This window comes from Embiotoca jacksoni, unplaced genomic scaffold, assembly GCF_022577435.1.
Source record: "Embiotoca jacksoni isolate LCO1_2020_lvr unplaced genomic scaffold, fEmbJac1.0.p SCAF_8, whole genome shotgun sequence".
NCBI classification, from domain to species: domain Eukaryota; kingdom Metazoa; phylum Chordata; class Actinopteri; family Embiotocidae; genus Embiotoca; species Embiotoca jacksoni.
In genome coordinates, this window is record NW_027185436.1 from 2,709,140 (window position 1) to 2,729,875 (window position 20,736).

The following is a 20,736-nucleotide window of genomic DNA, read 5'->3' on the forward strand; positions in this document are numbered from 1 at the left end:
TGCACATTTTGCATCCATGTCAGCGGGCGGCGCGGACATGAACGGCGACCCAGACAAGACATTCGCAGGTTCACACAGACACACACACACACAGATTTTTCCCGCACCGCAGGTGGTGATGCCGGCGGCAGGCCTTCTACACAGCCGCCCCCCCACCCCCCCCAACACACTCCTCTCACCGGGCTGAAATGTCCAGACGACAATCACGTCCTCCTCCGACAGTTTGGTCATCGTCTCTTTTTAATATCACAGTTAACACAGTTCAGCTTCTTTTTTTCTTTTTTATAGCTTGTTTTTGCTTTTATCATCATCAGTTACAACATCAGTATTAATTCTGTCAAACGCAGCTGTTGTTTGGCTTTGTCATAATTTCACTTTAATTTGACAGTTGTATCAATCTTTGTCCCGTAACGTGGCTGCAAGAGACTCCTGATGGAGACATCTGTCACCTTCAGTGGGACTATTCAGCCAGCCTGCCATGTATACCAACGACATGTGATAAGATGAGGACGGCCCAGTCCGCCTCCTTCCAAAGTGACCGACGTCATCGCTACAGTCTAGTAGACAGCACTCCGACAACAAAGGAAGAGACCCTTGAAATGCCGCCCTGATCCAGTTCTGCCGGGTCCAGTGGAGCCTGCGCGAGCCGTGATGGTGTGTTGCCATCTCCTGGCTGCATCCGGATCTGCACACCGGGGCCGGGATGATGTCATGGTTTTTCGAAGCACTATTGTCCTCCGGTTCTGTTCATGGTCAGAGTCTGGAGTTTTCTGTGCATGCTCAGTAGTGGGCCAGATTGCCGTACTGCGCCACGCGGGGCTTTGTCTGCACCTGTGGATGTGTGTGTTCGGCTGAACGATCCAGCCGGTGGAACTCCAACACAACTTCACACACTTAAACGATGCACATCGAAGTCTGCGTTTAACATCGTGCGGCACGTCATTAACGGTGTTTACTGAGGATATAAAACAGCTGCAGTAATGTTTTCTATCCTGTACGACTGCCCTATTGTATGTTTTCAGGCTGCAGTTTGTACCGTGGTGTGTTCAACTGCATTATGATGTCAGTTGTTTCTCCTGTTTTTAAATAACCTACCCTCAGATCATGTTTTTTACCGACATACTACCCACATAATGATGAACAGCCGCACGTATTCTGACTTGCTTGGTTAGATTCCTCCCAGGCGTATGTAGGCGTTGATTGACAGCTCCATCACATTCCTTTTAGTTTTGTTGGGACAGCACATCTTTGTTTGATCGGCTCCTGCACACGTAAAAACCTGAAGAAAAGTTGGGCTTCTTGGTTGAGTCTTTATTATCATTATATTGAACAAAGCAGCGTTGGTTTTCTGAGAACAAATGACAACCAGCTTGCTAATGCACAAGAACAATTTAAGGTTTATTAACTACGGGTGATATTAACGATCCCTGACCAGGAATTTAAGGCCCTTAAAAGTAAAGAAGGATGTATTTGGTGATGTCGCATAAAACCCAGTAAACTTCTCTCCTCAGATTAAGATGATGGTAAAAGATATTATAATACTTTTGCAATCCTCTGCTAGTTCGTGCTTGCATAAAACTTGGACAGGTTTTAGATCGTAGCTGCAGGGGTGTTGGTCTTTTACGTGTTCCTACACCTGCCCTGCCTCACAGCTTCGGGAAATCTTCTCTCAAATCAAAAGATATCGATTCATGATAAAGGCTGATGTGGTAGATCTGGTCTTACTGGGATATTTAAAGGTCCCATAGTGTAAAGATGTAGATTTGATAAGCAGGTCACGGTGCTGCGTATACCCGGTGAAAGTACCAAAATGCTCCGTACACCGAGAAACACGCAGCCTCTATTCAGCAACTGTGTCATTTGGATGAGCTGCCTGGACTTACGTGAGTTTGTGATGTCACAAACTAACGGTAATGTCATATGTCCGGTCTCAGCCCCGCCCACTGTCCAACCTCGCATGTGGAAGAAAACACCGATTGGTCCTTCTGTCACGAAGCAAACCTGCGATTGACGAGAGCCTGCGTCACTTAGAAGAGAGTCGGCCAATCAGAGGAGAGGGTGATCGATATCAATGCACCTTAAAGACACAAAACAGCCCCAGGGAGGTTATTAAGACAGGAGATGTAAAACTAGATTTAGATGATTTTGTTACTTAAAACCACATATTTCTTCTCATTTATATCAAAACTGCGACTACAAAGGAAAAGTGTAAAATACGGGACCTTTAATTGGAGGAGAAACATAAGATATATCGGGTCTCGTGCTCTTTCTGCTTTCACAAGTCAAAGTGTGATAGACCTCCTGCACACCATGTTTTGATGGGATATTTGAACAAAACATGAAGTTACACGGATAGTTTTGATAATGTCACCCATTTCTCTGTTTTTAGAATTAAGTTATGGTTTTGCACACCTGCAAACGTCAACATTCAGGTAATGTATTTGAAGCTGTTTTGGGTTTTATAAAAAAAAAAAAAATCTAAACATGTCTCAACCTGCATTAATTTACCTTTAAAAAAAAACAACCAACGTTTAGTTCAAGAGAACTAAACTACAGGCGTCAAACACTGAATGCTCCTCGTTGCTCCGTGTCTCCTGCAGATTGAAGAGGAGCTGGTTTCCCTTCAGAAGGAGCGAACCGACCGGATCAAACACCTGCTGGAGCGCCAGGAGCGGGAGATCGACACTTTCGACATGGAGAGCCTGCGTCTGGGCTTCGGCAACCTGGGCACCCTGGACTTTCCCAAGGACGACTACAGATGAGGGACCGCCACCGCTGCTGCCGCCGCCGCCGCCGCCGCCGCCGTCTCTCGTTGTCCCCGGGCGTCCGTCTGCCTCAGAACACCTCTCCTCTCCTCTGACCCGACCCGACCCGACCCGACCCGACCTGACCCGACGGTGCAGGTGTTCACTGCTGCTGCCGCTGTCGCCCTCAAATCCAACACACGGACGCATTAAAAACAAACAAAAAAACAGGAAAAAAAACAAAAAAACCCAACAACAACAGCTCCAGATTGAGCTCCAGTGTGTTTCCTGGGCATGTCAGGAGGTCGATGGCAGGTTTGAGTGCCCCAAACCCACCTAAACTTCCTCCCCCCTCCTCGCCTCTCGTGGTGTCACAAGATGACGAAAAAAAAAAAAAAATATGCTGGATAACTTCCTGTAGTTGTCATGTTTTTTTTGTAAGAATAATGATAACATAGTCACCGTGTTTCTCGTTTCTTGTGCAATGATGACACTTTTGGTGTGACTAAAAGTGGAAGTCGAGAGAAGGAGGGAGAGAAAAATGAGGGCAGAGATTGTTCCACGATCATGCATTTCCAGAGGTGATTAGGCTTTTTCTTACTTTGGTTTTTTGGGGGTCTCAAGAAGTGCAAAAACAAATCTCTCAAAGCGATAAATCAAACAACAGATCCCTCTGCAGCCGTCGGTCTTTTTGGTATTTATTCATCAGGACATTTTTAGGACAAATTTGATACTTTGAGGGAAAAATCTCACAATGTACATACAGGTACGCTGATACTCAATGTGATTCCTGCGGGTGAATTTGATTACTGGAGGGGGTGAATCATGGTACTCCACATGTGTATCGTACTGATTTCTCTGCACTGGCAGCCAATGTGAAAAATAATACATGTGACACGTGAACTCCCAGCTAGCACAAAGGGCTTCATGGGGAGGGCAGGGGAACTTGTACTTTGTGTATAGAAGGATTTATGGAGAGCTTTTACTTATTTTCGTATCGTATTTTAACTGTCATTCAAATCAGAAAATAAATTTTTAAAGGCGCTTTTTCTTTTCTTTTTCTTTTCTCCCCCCTCCTCGGATAGTATTTGAGGTCCTGTCATCTATCAATGGGATTTTCATTTAGATTTTTTTTTTTTTTTTTTTTTTTTTTTTTCATTTGCTTTACACAACTCTCGAGCTGTGTATTTTCTTATAAAACCAGACCAGTATGATGCTTTATTATTGCATGCACTTTAATTTTTTTCCAGGTTAAAAGAAAGCATGAATCTGTCAGAGCTTTTAATTATATTTGTAAATAAAGTGCTCATCACACAAGCTAAGGATGTGTTGTTATATATGTCCAATCAAAATCATCATAGTCACTGTGTAAAATAAAACAAACCGAAAAATACAGTATGTTAAGCTTTAGATTTACATTGGTTAAGAAGTTCGGCGGTCTCTAACCTCAGCGCTGCGAACATGTCAAGTCCTCAGCTGAGCTTTGTTTTAAAGGTCCTATATTTTATACTTTTTTCAGTTTTATTTGATTTCCAGAAGATATTTTTGTGGTCTTAAACGCCACAAAAGATCTCAACACCGTATTAAGTCTCCTCTCTAAAACAGACTGTTTGGTTTCTGTTTCTTTAAGGCACATTGATTTTAATCACCCTCTCTTCTGATTGGCTGAATCTCTTCTGAGTTCAACGCAGTGGGTTGGATAGTGGGAATTTGAATGTTTACAATATGGGACCTTTAAATGTTCCACCTGAAGCTGTTCATGGTCCAGTTGGAACTATTGTTGTCGTATTGTAGGAGTACGGTGAAGTCACTCTGTCGGGCTGCTGCTCCGTATGACAGATCCTCGTCTCAAATGCGAGAACCGGCCGAAGCAAACGGAGGCCAGTTTGAGAAAATGAAAACCCACTTGTCAGCAAAAAGAAAGTTGACTGAAGGTCTGCTGGATATAAAAATAACTGGTATTATAATTCCTCCTGACCGCAGCGATCTTACTGCTTTATGTTCCACAAATGAGCAGTTAGATCGGCCCCTCCTCCACAACTGAAAAGCTGGCCCTGGTAATATTTTATAAAATGATTAATAATGTGTTGTTAAGGAGCATCCGACACAGTGGGGCGATCTTTTAGACATTTCTACAAAGAACACAACCATTTCAGTGTTTGAGAGATTTATTGCAGATGAGTACAGGTGACGTCATGTTATCTTTCTCACTTCACGGGAAGGCAACAGAGGGAAACAAAGTACTTTTCAGCGGCACACAAACTGCTTTTGTCCCTGTTGGGGTTTCATGCTTCTTGGCAAGAAAGGGAATTTCCTCCAGACCAGCAGCGGAGGAGTCTCTTTTCTTTTTATTTTCCAGCCAGCTGCTCGTACAGTTTGGGGACGTAGTCGTCCCACTCCGCCTGGTAGCAGGTTCCCGCCACCGGAGCTCCCAGGTTGTATTTCTGCCGGAAGCTCTGGATCTTGAACTTGCCGCGGTTGTCTCCGCAGCGGTTGGTGAGGACGGTCTCGCAGCAGGAGACGCTGCCCGGCTGCTCGTACACCAGCCACACGTAGCGGTGGAGACCTGCGGGGGGACGAACACTCGTTAAACCTCGGAGAAAATCAGGTCGGAGCGGCGAAGGCTGCAGACGTACCACACCGGCATAGTTTTAACACAACTCATTTCACAAAGGAAAGTCTGCACCAGTTCACCTTCAGTTCAGTGTCCAACTTAAAACAGGAATTCAGTTGAATTTAACCCTGAACATTGCGCACCAATCTAATGATAAGTTGCTAAAACATTAAGTCCAAGTGTTACAGAAACCGTCTTTGTCCCTGGACTTTCTGTCTCGACCCTCATTGTCTCACCTGTGCCTTTGGGCGGACCGGAGCCCACGTAGTCGGACATGACGCAGCCAGAGGACACGTCATTCCCTTTCATGTTGACCACCAGAAAGTGGTGCCACTCCCTTCAGAAAAACGGGAATTTGTTTAAACCACCATGAATTCAAAACGATACAAAATCTGGAGCAGGAGAAGCCATCTTTGTTTTCATGCACACAAATATAGCAACGCACATGTAGGCCTGTCATAAGTATTACATCATCGGCCGAACGCGATCATTTCAGCTGACTGCATTTATTTCGTCGACTCATTAGAATTATTTCTAACCAGATCAAACTAACAGAAACGTCATGTTTCCATCAGTTTTCCCCCATTTGAGGTTTGACTGGCATCAATCTGTTGTGCAGAATTAGCACCTCCATAGTACATTTATTTAGACTACGTCTACCTGTCATCGTCAGTGATTTATTTGTACATGTCAGTAGAAAGCTTTGTATATTAAAGTTTATATTGAAATCACCTTTTTGTTTACAAAGCCTATAGAAAAAAAACAAAAACAGAAATGTAACGTGCATCTATGTGTTCCTAAGTTCACTGCCGTTAGCCTAAATGTCTCTTCTTCTTCATAAGGTGTGTTATTTAATTCTGCATATTATGAGCTTTTCAACAACAACCAATGATTCAACAGCACCAAAACACACAGGAGTCACAAAGCGTCTCTTCCCACCTGAACTTGGGGTCTTTCCTGCTGGGAGCGTCAGGGTCGGTCAGGGCCAGCGTGTACAGTTTACCGGGGTCACATCCCGCCCACTCGATGCAGGAGGGTCGACTCTGCACCTGGAGAGGTGATTCAAACGAGCGCGTCAACTTTGAACGGAGAAGGATGCTGCAGCTGTGGCAGCCGGCGCCCATCAGGGGGCGCTGTTCGCCTTCCAGTCCAGCTGCAGACGAGGCTGCGGCCATTATGTAACCCGATTCATTGCTCGCGTGTTGGTCAACACGCTGACGCCAAAGTAACCCACCGTGACGCAGCGTTAGTCTGGTGTTACCGTCCCGTCCCGTATCATGTGTGTTTAAGGTGAACCCAGCAGCGACGCGCGGCCAGCCAGCGGGACTGAGCGGACTAACCTGAGTTGGAGTGAGCACTTTGCCGAGCTCGTCGATCTCCACGGAGTCATATTTGATGGTCAGGGACTGTGCCGGCTGCTCCTCGACCTCCTTCAGGGACAGAGGTCCGCTCCACTGGCTCAAATCAACCGGCATCTCTGCGCTGTCGTCGTTTCTCAGCAGCGTCAGACTGACACGCTCGATCACGTGGTGCGTTCACGTGCCGCCGCGAGATCTGGGAGCTGGTAGAGAGCACGGTCCGTGGAGTTAGCGCGTTGAACAATTCAACCAAATGCGCACATACTTTTTAAGTACATTTGAAGCAAAAGCCTTCACAAACTACTTTTGATAATCGTGTTTTGTAAAGTCCCTGCTGAAGCCTTCCATGTTTTATGTAAATGTCCCATAAATTATCGACATTTGTAAAGAATGATAATGTCACAGATTTTGTTTGTTCTTATTAATGACGAGTTAGTAACTCTAAACGCCTCCTTAGGACTCCTTCCTAATTATGATGCCAAGTTCATTGAAAAGTAAATGAACTTCTTGGTGCTTCTTCTATTCGATGCTGTGTGTTGAATTCAGTTTTCTTTCTGTCCGAGTAAACTGACGACACGTAAACGGCACACACGTCAACAAACAGCACCCACTGCGAGTGACCACCAGAGGGCGCAGTTGCGCCATAACAACGCGCATTGTGATTGGCTGAAACGTCCGTCAGTCAGATCACTGCTGAGCTCGTCCCTCCTCCAGCTCCCGTGCTCCAGTAACACACTTCCCAGACATCCCATGTTTAGAGACTGGTGAGATAAATGTGTGATTGACTTTTTGAATTAAAAAATATTTTGTCCCCTGTTAAACAATTGCTGTCTGTTTGCCACACTCGTAAGATGCATCGTTATCCCTCCGGTTAGAGAAGGTCTATGGTAGTATAGTGTTTTAGTTGTAGCACCTACAAAACACCTGAAACCACCATGACACGATTTTGTTGTAATATATTTTTGAATGTTAGCACAGAGGTTTGAGTTGACTTGAGGAGCCCGGTTTCATAAACAGTCGTGACATTTTCTAGTAATTTCTAACATTGCTATGAATCTGAGTTGGTATGAACGCACACGTTCATCAGTGCAAAGGCTTGGTTTATTTAGATCAGCGATTATTTATTTATAATGTCATGTTGTCAGTCATGTAACCTGCTAAATGAGAGTTTCCTGCATGGATCGCATTTGAATTGATCACCCAGAGTACATACACAGTATGTTGCACATGTTTTACAGGAACGGCAGGTTTAGTCAGTGAAAATAACAGTAACTATGTTGAAGCAGCACACACAGTGTACATTATTCTCCCTTGTGCTGCATTATTTAAGGCGACATTTCAATCGGGGCCCACGTTCATCGTCAGATGATACCGAAGATACCTTCTTATGTCTTTTTAAATCAAATCAATGAAAGGACCACCCAGCTGGTATTTTACTATCATATCCTGTAGTAAACCATTCAGGCAGCCAATCATCAAAACAAGTCCTGTTTAGTGACTGTCATGTAGCTTTTGATCGTAGAAGGAGATCCAGAGGAGCAACTACATAGAGCTCCTCAGCTGCTGCTCCCAAAGTCTGGACTATACCTCCTACCAGAGACCTGTTTTACACATATTGTTAATATGTGAGGAATATTTATACAGAACTGAGTTTTTAACATCACTGCTATTTAAGTTATATTTCATTCATAATGTAGTTTACTTTAACCACCGTCCAGTGTTATAATGATGTCATATTGTATGTTCTTAGTCGTCTCATAAGTGCATGTGCGGTGTAATAATACCAATATTACTTGTTTTATTTTGTTGTGATATTTTAGTCTTTTAATGTATAATGGTCAGGTTAGTGAAAGAAAGAAAGAAAGAAAGAAAGAAAGAAAGAAAGAAAGAAAGAAAGAAAGAAAGAAAGAAAGAAAGAAAGAAAGAAAGAAAGAAAAAGAAAGACCGCTAATTTATCATCTAACGACAAAAAGTAGTCTAAAATGTTGTGCCTGTGCCTTTAACAAGGTGAGCTCTAGGTGTGGTGTCCTCGTGCCCAGGTTTCCGGATCAGCGTGCTCTAGTAAACACAGCTGGTCCTGAACCTGCAGCAGAGGTCCGGTCCAGTCAGACGGTCACCTGCTGCCTCTCTGGTCCTCCAGCGGGTTGGGATGGGCGGACTGCTGCCCGGGGTGTCACCGCGTGTCACAGGCGGCCTCCCGCAGGTGGACTAGTCAGACGGGTTTGGACCGGAAAGCCTTTTGTTCGCTGACATCTGAAGGAGATGTAGGGACGTTATCATGAAGATAGTCGCAGCTGCAGCGCTTCTCCACCTGTGTTTCTCTGCGACAGGTGAGTTGCTGTACCTGCGCGCACGCTCACAAAACACAGGTGCGCTCGAACAGAGGAGTTTCATGGCTTTCTTTTCTCTTTCCTCTCCCGTTAAAGCGGCAGTTTCGGGTAGCGGCTCCACCGAAACGGCCCTGGCAGCCGCACCGGGCGACATCGCTCTACTTCCGTGTTACACCGTCGGTAATGTAACACCGTCTTTCACGACGTGGATGAAAAATGGACGAGAGGTCGCCGCGAGCCGTCCTCCCGCCGGGAGGCGCCTCGCCGTGCAGCATGACGGGAGTCTGGCCATCCGTGAGGTGATGCCTGGAGATGAGGGCAGTTACCTGTGCAGCTCCACGCTGCCCGGAAACAGCACCTTCCAGGCACGTGTGCTGCTCCAGGTAACCGGTAAGTGGACGCTTATGACCGTACCGATTCCAGTGTGATGACAGGACCTGGTGTTGTTCTCCAGAAGTCCATCAAACATTTTGGTATTGAAGACAAACTGGTTCTCCAACATAGCAGACGGGTCACTTACTGAGAGAACTTTGTAGTTTGGCTTCCTTGAAGAAATTGTATTTTCTTGATTCCTGTTGTTCTGGGTTTTGAACCCTCATGGTTGAAATGAACTTATTGTAAGTCGCTTTGGATAAAAGCGTCAGATAAATGAAATGTAATGTAACAGGAGACTTGTATCGACAGGGGCAAGAAAAAGAAGTCAAACATTTTATTTATGTGCATTAACTTAGCCTATAAATTATTATCAAAATACGGTCAGATGTTCATCTAAGTGACATTATTGAACAATATATTTAAACTACACAACATCACTGCGTCTTTCATGTCCACTCTGAGTACATCGTTCAGTCATCGTCCAAGTATGTGAAGCCCGAAGCCATGATGACGTTAACAAAAGTGGAGTCAGGAATGAAAGTCAGAGATTGGAGGTGTAGTTTGGATCGACTTTGACTCATAAAGAAAGAAACAAAACGTTTTTAGTTTGCTGTTCACAAGAAGCAACTGCTGATGTGAGACAAAACGTGTGCGAGATCTCAGAAGGTGATGAATTAAAGCGGGAACGTCATCTCAAAGTGTTTGGATACTCATCTGGTGACAGCGAGACCAACCTCAAACAATATCAAGGTATTTCAGGGTATTTCCATGGTAACAATGTTCTTCACAATATGACAAAATGCTGAACATATTTTGTTATTGATTTGATTAATTTTGTTATTACACATATGTAACCAGTGTGGGGAAGATCACATGAAATGTCATTTATTATAGATTAATAGGTACAATGCAACTGTTTTGATTACTTCATCAATGTAATGTAGTTTGCTCCATTTGATTACTTTTCAATACTTGTTTAACAAATATTTTAAACTAGGAACTAAAGCTGAACAGTCCTAAAAACTAAATTTTCATGCTGAGTCATGAAACAACGATCAATGCTGTCCACTGTTTCCTGACAGTGGTTCCTGAATAACTCTCTTTAAATATTTCTTCATCTTATCTGACAACATGGCCGCCCACCTTTGCTCAGGGCAATGCTTTCACTGATTTGATTGGCAGATGAGAGGCGGTGCAAATTCAAACAAGAGAGCCAATCAGAAACAAGGCTTAAAACAGGAGGCCTACTTGGTGAATGAGTGGAGCCTGTCTGGGGAATACAGGTTGGTGAAAAGATGCAAAGCAACAGAATCAATATCATATATTCATGGAATGTATTCAGATATAAATCCCTTCATAATCACCAACACTTTGAAAAGTAACTGTAATTTAATGACATGTTTTTTTTCTCAGTAACAAAAAAATTACAATTAGATTTATTTTGTAATTTAATAACATAAACTCCTTTACATGTAAGTAGTTACTAGCCAACACTGCTTGTAACATCCGTCATACCATAACACTGCAGAACAGTATGATGATATTATGGCAGCAAGCCAAAATACTGCTATTAGTATGCTATTGGTTCCTCAGGGTTCAGATTTTTTCTTGCCGCTGTATGTGTGATGGATGATGGTGTCCAAGACAAAATAAGAGAATCACACTTCCAGCTGCGCTGGTATGATGCAACCAACAATTATTTATCATTTTCAATTCATGTTTTTATTATTGGGAAAACAGTGGAATTGTATTGCATGAATCAGACACCATTGAAATATGTGATGCTTTCTACTGGTACTTATGTTAGCATCAGTTGTGACCAAAAGCCCTTTCAAAATAAGGGTGTTTATTTTGTACCATTTACTTCTGCAAATGTGCCAAGTTGCAGTATTTACTAATCATGTGATTTGTTTAAGTAATAAGGAAAGTAAGTCACGTATCCCATGAATTATTACATTACGTTGAGCTCCTCTTCAGGATACTGTCAGATGAGATGAATCACGGTCGTAATTCACTGCAAACATTTCTCCCAGGTGGACCAGGAAATGTATCCACATCCATCAGTCCCACCACCGCGCTGTCCAACGGGACGCTCGTCGCCCCCCGGGGCTCGTCCGTCTCCTTCAAATGCTCCGTCTCGTCCTACCCGTCTCAGAACCTGACCTGGGCCTTCAGAGGCGCCTCGTCCAGCAACCAGTCGCTGGCCTTCACCTCTGAATCCTGGCTGGACTTCAGGATAGAAGACCTTCAGCCCAGCGATCAGGGAGTTTACATCTGCAGGGCCGTCAACACCGTCTCTCTAAACACATCCACAGACAGAAGACAGCTGCTGGTGTACTGTAAGTACCGAGCAGGAGACTCTGTCAGGTTTGATTTCACGTCAGGACTGAAGAAGGTTTCCAAAGCAACATTTTGGGCACACGGCTCGGTATTACTCAAAATATGTTGATACCTTTTCTGTGCACCACACAGAACATTACACCACACATCGTTCTGATTATTTTACCAAAAGCAGCTTCATCAAGAAGAACTTCATCCAAATACAAAATAACTTTCAAGACTTTTATTTTATTATTTATTCCGATACATTTTGGTATGAACAGAATACCGCAAATTGGTTTTTTCACCAAAAAGGTCAGAAAATAGAAGCTTGTGGTCGACACTGACTGAAGCCAGTGGAATGTGTGTGTGTGTGTGTGTGTGTGTGTGTGTGTGTGTGTGAATAAGTTCAGTTCAGACGGAAAGGAAAAAAGATGAGTCATGGTCCAACAGCAGCTGAGACCAAGACAAGTGAGAGTCAAAAGAGGTCAACGTGGAAACGGGTGAAACATGTCAGGCGAGTCAGCAGAAGAGCAGCTTTGATTGAAAATGTTTCAGTCAGATGTTGCCACAAACAACGTTTGACTGAGACGTTTCAGTGATAACATCTTCTGTAAAAATGACGGTATTATCTTCAGCGTCAGAAGGTTCTGGGTGTTTTTCAGTCATGACAACAATACAATGAATGAACTTCCTGAATTCCCAACGCACAACCTTTGCTGTGTTTTTGCTGACTTCCTGAGATTGCTCGTGACCCTTTTAACTCAACAAACATGTAAACAAAACGTGTTGGTTTTGGGTTTGTTATGAGCTGAAGTAAAAGATCTAAGACTTCTTCTATTCACACAAAAGGTTTATTTCACAAACGTGTTCAAATCCAGCGTTGAACAGCGGATTAAACAGCAGGATGATTGCAGGCCTCAGGATCAGAAGATCAATACATCAAGCTTTGTTCACTGAGATAGAAACACAACTTCATCACAGTTTAGAGAGTTTGAAAAGAAAAAGCAGACTTCGCCTTAGACTTTGACTTTATTAATCCCACAGTGGGAAAATTTAGTCGTCGCAGCAGCAAAGAAACACAAAAAGGTGCACACAAAATGAAATAATTTACATATACCCATACATGAAATAAGATGGATAAAAATAATTATTTTAGAAAAAAAATAAGAGCAATATATAAATACACACACACACACGCACGCAGACTATATACACAAAAACAAGTAAAATAAAAATAAATATATACAGCTTTGGATGAATGGAAAGGGTCAGGTGCTATGAAATGAAATGAACACTCGGCTTTAATCAGAAAAAATCCTGTGAAAAGAAGGCCGTCTAGTCGTGGTGAGTAGTGGTCTCCAAAACACGTCTCAGGGGGACAACAAGGACAGACACTTTGGGTTGGTGAAGATATTCCTGTATTTCACTGGACAAAGGAAAAAAAAATACTTTATTTTTGGACAGCATCTTTCATACAAGAAATGCAGCTGAAAGTGATTTACAGCAAGAAAATGACATGCAGTGTTTCACACACACGCGTGTGTGTGTGTGTGTGTGTGTGTGTGTGTAAGGAGGTGAACAGGAGAGGAAATAATACAACTGTGTATTCAATTCAGTTCAATTTATTTATCCAATGCCACGTCAAAACACAAGTTATTTCAGGTTCCTTAACACAGTAAGAGTCCTTCCAACAGAACTTTACGGCATCGTACCAAATAACCTACAATTCAACAAGTCCCGTATGAGTGGTTGCCTTTGGGAAAAAAAACCCTCCCTTTTAACAGGGAAAAAAAAGCCTCCAATAGTAGGAAGGAACAACTCCCCTTTAACAGGAAGAAACCTCCGACAGGCTCAGAGGTCATCTGCCTCGGCCGGTTGGGGAGAGCAGAGAGAGGAAAGAACATCACAGGGACTCAGGACAATGAACTGTTGGCGGGTCGGTAATCTCAGCTCCAGGAGCATCTGCAGAACAACCGATCTCACGATCTTGTATTTGTCCTCACCAGATGTCCCCGACAGACACCCTGACTGTATGTGGGCGTCTGCACAGGACCCGTCGCACGTCCAGTTCAGCTGCAGCTGGCTCGGAGCGTACCCGGTCCCGGAGCTCCGCTGGGGGGAGGGCGGTGGCTTCCAGGTGACGGACAGCCTGTCGGTGACGCTGAACCGCTCGCTGCTGTCCGACGGAGAGACCGTAAGGTGCACGGCGCGGCACCCGCTGCTCGGCCCGGGACAAGAGAAGTCGTGTTCGTTTACCCTCAGTAAGCACGTGGTGGTGGGACGAGCCTCGTAACAATCCCGAGATGAGCAGCTGCTGAATCATTTATGTACTTTCCACTTTAGAGGCCACCGAGACGCCTCTAACGATTGGTGACGATGTTGGAGTTAAAGGGTCGGTTAACCCATATTGTAAAAAGAAATGTCCCAATGACCACTGCTTGACTAGAACTATACATTTAGTAGATTTGAGTAAAGTAAAAACAAACCAGAAAATAGGAAAACAAAATGAGATTAACCATAGTAACAGAGTTGCTTTCATATCTAGCAATGCAGAAAAAGGCAGCCCCTCATATGGTACAGTTCATAAGTTGGAAATGATCATTACATTATTCTTTCCAAGAAACTTCCCGGAAAATATTTCAACAATTAAGGATCTGTCAAATAAGGTGTTTTAAACTATGTATAGGTTTAATTGAGGGCTATCGATACCCTCATGCTAATCCCAACATTAGCTGGTCACCATGCTCGATTTCAACAAAAGAATTATTCCCTCCAAAACCTGAGGTCAAATAAACAACATCTGCAACATGACTAAATATCACGTGAACTATGTGAGGAGGAGAATTTGTTTTGTCAGAGAACATTGAGTGAGTCATACTCTACTTATTGATCAAATATACCTCAAGTCCCTCCTGTCAGTGTTCAGAAGAGGAAAACTGATTCACTCATTATGTTACATTACTACAGAAATGAGGCCGTTCTGTCCATGTCTTTATCCCAGTGCCCTCCTTACTGTATACACTTCACTGTGACACTATTAATAATAAGGTGCTTTTTCATTTCCCTAATTCATACTCTAATAATTAGTTCAGTTTAGATTTGAAGTGGCAGTCAAGTAGTCTGTCCATGAGGACGCAGGGCTGCATGCGGGACATGTGGACAGTTAGTGAGTCACTCAGTGTTGCAACAGTTACCATCACATGACGGCCTTCTTCAAACAATCTTCTTCCCTTCATCTAACCAGGCAGTCCCCGGAGATTAAACTCTCTCTTTCAACATGCCGCACAATGAGGTGATGCAAAGGTGTGTGAGCGTAAATGAGTCGCTGGTGTTTTATCAGCCGTCTTTGATGGTTCCCAAAACCTGAACACCAGATCCAGAAATCTGTCGGTGAAATTCTGACATATTCTTATGTAATAAGTAACTAAATGGACTTCTTATGTATCGGTATAGTGAAGTAATGATTCAACCAATTTACAGCTGAAAAAAAATCTAATAGTTCAATTAGTTGACAATCATTTCAATAATCCATTAACTCTCTAATTTTTCAAGCTTATTCTTAATTGAATATCTCTTGGTTTGGATTGTTGATCAGAGCTAGTCAAATGAGCCAAAATAATGTGAACACCAAAAAAAAAGGAAAGGCTTAAAGGTGATCTTTAAATTACTGGTTTGTGCAATTTTTTGTACATTTTATACACTAAACAATTAATCAAGAAAATATTTAGCAAATTAATCAATAGCAGCCGGCTTTAAGTGGAATAAAGTACCCCCAAAAAATAACGGTTTAATTAACAGTGATAGCCAGAACTGCCATCGAGAAACTTTCAGCGTTCATAAAACACCACATTAATGCTACTTTAGTTCTGAAAACATCACTTGAAAAGAAGAAGTAAAAAACCAAAATGAATATCAAGCAGCAAAAAATAAATCGCATAATTTAAAGGGATAGTTCACCGTGTTGGGAGTTAGAAGAGAAGATTGATGCCACTCTCATGCTTGTAGAGCAAATATGGGGCGGCTGCCGGGAGACGGTTAGTAATTAAGTCTGGAGACAGCTCGCTCGAACACCGCCCCACAAAATATTCACTTCGCACTTCAGTGTTTTGACAGCAGCGGTTAAACAAACAAGCGTCAATCGTGGTGAGGCTGGGAGGTGGATTCTGTTACCTTCGGTCAGAGCCAGGCTCCATGTTTGTCACTGTTTCCAGTGTTTATGCTGTGAAGTTTCCCGGCTGTCGTGCCGTATTTACTGATCCTCTTCCTTCCTTCAAAAACAATCAATGATTGAATTTGTTTCATTTGTAAATCAATCAACCAAATGCTTCGCTGCACATTTTGGGGTTTATGGAGTCGACTAGAGTAAAAACGTAACCCCTGATTGCACAAAGAGTCTTCAGACAAGTGATGTTTACGGAAAAAGAAGAACCTGAAGACATTTCCGTGTCCGTCTCTCTGTCCCAGACCTTCCTTTCCCTGAAGGCGAGCCGCTGGTCACGGCTCTGGAGGCGACCAGCGTAACTCTAACCTGCGCCGAGGCCACGTCCGTCCCCCCCGCCAACACCACGTGGAGAAAAGGGCTGCAGCAGGACAACGTGGTGGCCGGGTCCAAGTACGTCCTGTCCGAGGAAGGCCCCGTCCTCAAGCTGACCATCCTCAACATCAGCAAGGACGACGAAGGCGTCTACTTCTGCCGGAGCGAGAACCCGCTGGGTGTCCGCGAGCTGGAAGTCTACCTCACGGTGAAGAGTGAGTTTGGGATGAAATATTATTCGCATGGTTTTGCAGTTTGGTAAAAAAAAAAAAAGTTCCCGTCAGAGGGAACGATGAACGGTAAACAGGTTGAACAGTTCTTGCCACACGTGAATGGAGTAAACAGCAAGCTTGTCACTGCAGGTGTTGCTCCACCTGTGGAATGCTGACAAACCTGCTGCTGCACCCACGTCCCGCCTCCTAACCCTCTCCTGTGGTTGTGTTTGGTCTCAGCAGCATCCTCTGCGTACACGGGGGCGATCATCGGCGTCTTCATCGCTGCGCTCATCGTGGGATTGGCTGTAATCGTAGCTAAAAACGTTTACTCCAGCCGACACCGGATCTGCCTCGGTAAACTTTGCTTTGTCTTTGCAGCAGAAGCACAGAAACCACAAAATGCGTGCATCAAATGACTTTTTAAACACATCGCATTTTGTGTTCACGCACATCTGGATTGTTGAACCGTGTGAGAAAATGCACTGATTTAACGATTTCTGTTGTCGTGTTCTGTTTCAGGAGACGGTTTTGGGTGAGTAGCTCACGTTTACTTCTCTATCTCACGCTGCTCATCTTACCGACTGAATCCGTACAGTTAAAGCCCTTAAAAACAGCTTCTGTGCGGCAATCTGTTTAGTAATTCTTCAGTAGTTAATTGTATGTTAATTTCCATGTTGTTGTTTTTTTTATTATTCATGGAAACACCTCACCTCCTACCACTGCAGTTAAAACCTGTACAAGTCATAACACATCTTTTTCATACTAAGCTTTTTTTTTCTATTGTATTAGGTTTTTAAAGTGAGTCAACAATACTTCCATGCGTACATTTTGTGCCTTGTTAGCTTGGCTCCGCCCACCTTCTTCTCACAGGTTCAGTCTTCATTGCATTATAGTCTGGAAGCCTCGTTCCCAATAAGGTGTGCTCAGTTACTCTAAAGGGAGGGTCAGTCGGGGACCAGTGGGGTTGGCTGGTGGGAAGATGTTAAGAGTCGTTGCAACAATCGCGGTGGCGGCAGAGTTTCAGTGCACAACTTATGGTGTATGGTGGTCAATGCTGATTGGTTGAAGGTTAAGGTCTGCGCTCATTAGGATGCAACGACTGGAAACAATCCTCAATAGAGCGTGGAACCAAATATTCTTGCATTGAATTTGGATTTGGTAATATCTGGATAGATCTTTGTACCAAAAGGAAAGAATGGAAACAAAATCTACCGACAGACGTCATTCAAACCAGCAATAAAACCTCCATCATAGTTTGTTAGGATTCTTTTTCCAGCTTTAAGAAGCTCCTAAATTTCTGTAGTGCATTGTGGAAGAAATGTGCCCAAATCAATCAGCTATTTTACACACTGACATCTTGGAGTAAACCGAAAGGTACCCTGGAAAGACTTTTGTTTTGATGCTGTTTACATTTGTTCATATGTGTATCCTTGAGACCTGGTGTTGAAACTATTCCCAGAGCAGATTTGTGGAAGAATTTGAAGCCTTGTTTATTTCCTTTCTTTCCTCCTTCCTTTTTCTTTTCCTCTCTGGTTTTGTTGGAGAACTGCTCCATTTTTTTTAATTTTTTTTTACGTTAATACTGTCGGATCAGTTCGATAGTGAGAATGAGTTCTTACATGAGCCTCCTCGTGTGCACATACACATTTTAATTTGGTCACTTTCCTTGCGTGTGTTCTCAAAACCTGCTTAAGCCTCTTTGGAATTTGGACACGGATGTTGACACAATAACGTGTAAAAAGCAGTTGCCAACAACGATCTGATGATTGGTATCAGGCGAAATGGAGTCTCGGGGGTTTGTTATCATGCAGCCTGGTTCCTGACCTGCAGGTGAACTCCAATGTCATAATACTTTGTTTTTTTTTTACTCTGTAGGCAAATGGATGAGGACAGAGGAGACGTGCTGAGTCTGGTGGAGTCCGATGACGAACAGCTCTTTCAAGATGCCGTTCCCCGGCTGCCTCCGATAACCAACGGATGCCACACAACGCTTGTCCAGATACATCGGATCCCGTCAAGTACGAGCTCAGCGTGGCAATTTGTAACAGTTTGTAATTGAATGTTTTGGATTGTGAAAATGTGCCTCTTTTCTTCAGGTGATTATGAGGATGCAGAAACCGCTGACTTGAGCCCGCAGCAGCAGGAAGATACTGTACAGACAGAAGAGCCGGAGGATCTCGTAACATTTTAGGTGTTGGGTGTTTTTTAGATAAATGTTTCATTTTAGGTGACTGCAAGTTACTCCCAATGAGAATGTGAACAGAATTGGTGGAGGACACCTGTACAAAAAAATAATAAGATCTCTTGAGATTTGTTATTTTCTAAAGAAAATATTTTGAATTTTTTTGTAAGATAATTTCTGATTGATTTGATTGTACAGACTTTTTAATGTGAGATTGATGCAGTAAATGACGCTGTTTTAAAAAAAATGGGATTCTCTATGTTTTTTGTGTGTTGTTTTGTTTTATGAACATCTTCTCTGTATTGTAAACATGCATATTAACACTGACTATCCTGGTCTAGAATGAAGCTCTGAACTAGAACCATCAAAAACATGTAGTGGAGTCGGTTGGTAACTCGCTTTTATTACGTCAGAAACAAACTGACTCTCTAAAAATGTTTTGAATCCAACCAGCTTTACATTAGATGTGAAAGAGAAACTTGAAATTAAGAGCAATGATGGTTAAATAAATATTTAATTATTTTATTTACAGGAAATTATTCAACAACTATTATTACAAAGTATTAATAATTTACGCCATTTTTCATGGAAAAAAACCACCAAACATTCGTTCAATCCACACCGTCAGTTGTCAGACTTTGACTTTGTCTTCTGTCGTATTTAATGGAATTTCTTTGATAATTTATCAAATTAATGTTTATTTGAGAAAATAGTAAATCCAGATTAGAAGAAAGCTTTAAATGAATGGAACCACGCAGGAAAGTACAGTGAATTGTTTTATGTTTATTCAGAAAACTTTCAAAGCCAATGTGCCAGTTTTATCAAATGTAAATATTCAGATGTTTTAATGATGAAGAGAACGTCTCAGTACATTTAAAAACACTTTACAACCCAAAACACAAAAGAAAGTCAAGGGGCTTTAATAATGCACGATGCTGCTAAAAGGAGATCCAGCATTAAAACCCAGCCTGCTGGAAACACAAGTGTGCGTTCAGACATGAATTATTAATTCTGTGTTTAAGATGGCAGTAGACTTTTTTTTATTGGCTTGACGTGTCTGTTAAAGTTAAATTCTTCTTCCGTGATTACAACAACATTTCTGACATTTTATTTCTTTGTGACACCGAGTCGAAAGCCAAAAACAAAGGTAGAAGTGTTAGCTATAATAATGTTGCGACTGTAACCACGTGTTTCCTCAAATACTGAGTATTTCTGATGGTTTACATCTCTATATCTGCAACTTATAACTCGTGCAGATATTCTTTGGACACGAGATACCACATGTTTTTAAATCCTCTGCATTGTGTCAAAACATTGGCTGACTGCAACCTAAAGACAATTCAGAAGTCCTCACTGTATTTGTTAAAATATGTAAAACCACTTAACGCGTTTAACTTCTGACGTATCGTTTTCAAAGGGGTTCAGTTTGGTCAAACAGTGAGTCTGCAGCGATATTAAATATCTTCCCGCAATATCTACTGTAAGGACAACAGTTTATTTATTGACACAAACATTTCATTAAACTTTACCAAAAGATTATTGACCACGTGTTTAATCACCATCGACAGAAAAAGGTTGGATTGGAAGCATCACTCCCCTCCTTGGCAGAGAAGCAGCTTTACCTGTTGAGCTGACGCACCTGTCAGCTGAGTCAGCAGGAAGCCGCACGTGCAGCAGCTGTGATCCACGTTTCCCAGCAGAAAACCAAATGTTTGAGTCTTTCTACCTGCGACTGCAGGTGAAGTGAATCCCGTCACAACAAACCTCCGTCTGCGGTGCTGGACTCTCTGTGAACTCTGCTTCCTGTTCCACTTCCTCTGCTGTCCTTTGTTCTTCAGTGCTGAAGATGGTCCAGAGGATCAGGAGGCGCCGCTTCAGAGCCCGCAGCAACGACATGAGGTTGGGAGTTCGAGTCCCGCTGGAGGTACAAGGTGTGACTACAAAATGAAACAAAAAATACAAAATGCACCCAGATGAAAAACAAAATCGACACGAGTGCGAAAACAAATGGTACAAAAAACAATCAATAAACTTAAGAAACACAAACTTAGCATGTTTTTTT

General features: G+C 42.8%; 3 protein-coding genes across 8 annotated transcripts in view; 2 read left to right on the forward strand and 1 right to left on the reverse strand.

Annotated features, from left to right (window-relative positions):
- taok3a (TAO kinase 3a) overlaps nucleotides 1–4,061 on the forward strand; it is a 73,801-nt gene extending 69,740 nt beyond the window's left edge. For all 5 annotated transcript variants that reach the window (XM_069138388.1, XM_069138389.1, XM_069138387.1 and 2 more), the window contains one exon: nucleotides 2,601–4,061. In XM_069138388.1, the coding sequence (XP_068994489.1) occupies nucleotides 2,601–2,762 (162 nt within the window). In that variant the 3' untranslated portion in view covers nucleotides 2,763–4,061. The remainder of the gene's footprint in view (nucleotides 1–2,600) is intronic.
- An 833-nt stretch (nucleotides 4,062–4,894) lies between these two features.
- Nucleotides 4,895–6,900, reverse strand: pebp1 (phosphatidylethanolamine binding protein 1). The gene is made up of 4 exons (XM_069138764.1): nucleotides 6,699–6,900; nucleotides 6,298–6,407; nucleotides 5,595–5,695; nucleotides 4,895–5,310 (listed from the first exon to the last, which is right to left on the reverse strand). Exons 1-4 carry the CDS (start codon nucleotides 6,831–6,833, stop codon nucleotides 5,093–5,095), a joined length of 564 nt encoding a protein of 187 aa, XP_068994865.1. The 5' UTR covers nucleotides 6,834–6,900; the 3' UTR covers nucleotides 4,895–5,092.
- A 1,879-nt stretch (nucleotides 6,901–8,779) lies between these two features.
- On the forward strand, nucleotides 8,780–18,914 carry vsig10 (V-set and immunoglobulin domain containing 10). Of its 2 annotated transcripts, none has more exons than XM_069138762.1 (9): nucleotides 8,780–9,046; nucleotides 9,143–9,436; nucleotides 11,455–11,760; nucleotides 13,750–14,004; nucleotides 16,208–16,492; nucleotides 16,730–16,846; nucleotides 17,012–17,024; nucleotides 18,368–18,510; nucleotides 18,589–18,914. In XM_069138762.1, the coding sequence occupies exons 1-9, from the start codon at nucleotides 8,995–8,997 to the stop codon at nucleotides 18,681–18,683; spliced, it is 1,560 nt and encodes a 519-aa protein (XP_068994863.1). In that variant the 5' UTR covers nucleotides 8,780–8,994; the 3' UTR covers nucleotides 18,684–18,914. The 2 variants fall into 2 exon arrangements, with proteins under 2 accessions (XP_068994863.1, XP_068994864.1); XM_069138763.1 differs by having other exon boundaries at nucleotides 16,733–16,846.
- Nucleotides 18,915–20,736: the final 1,822 nt, after the last annotated feature.

Coding starts and splice junctions, on each gene's coding strand:
- pebp1 (XM_069138764.1), bottom strand. CDS start 6,833: ATGCCGGTTGATTTGAGCCAGTGGAGCGGACCTCTGTCCCTGAAGGAG. Junction 6,408..6,698: donor AAGTGCTCACTCCAACTCAG/GTTAGTCCGCTC, acceptor TCACCTCTCCAG/GTGCAGAGTCGACCCTCCTG. Junction 5,696..6,297: donor AGGAAAGACCCCAAGTTCAG/GTGGGAAGAGAC, acceptor GTTTTTCTGAAG/GGAGTGGCACCACTTTCTGG.
- vsig10 (XM_069138762.1), top strand. CDS start 8,995: ATGAAGATAGTCGCAGCTGCAGCGCTTCTCCACCTGTGTTTCTCTGCG. Junction 9,437..11,454: donor TGTGCTGCTCCAGGTAACCG/GTAAGTGGACGC, acceptor CATTTCTCCCAG/GTGGACCAGGAAATGTATCC. Junction 14,005..16,207: donor GTCGTGTTCGTTTACCCTCA/GTAAGCACGTGG, acceptor TCTCTGTCCCAG/ACCTTCCTTTCCCTGAAGGC.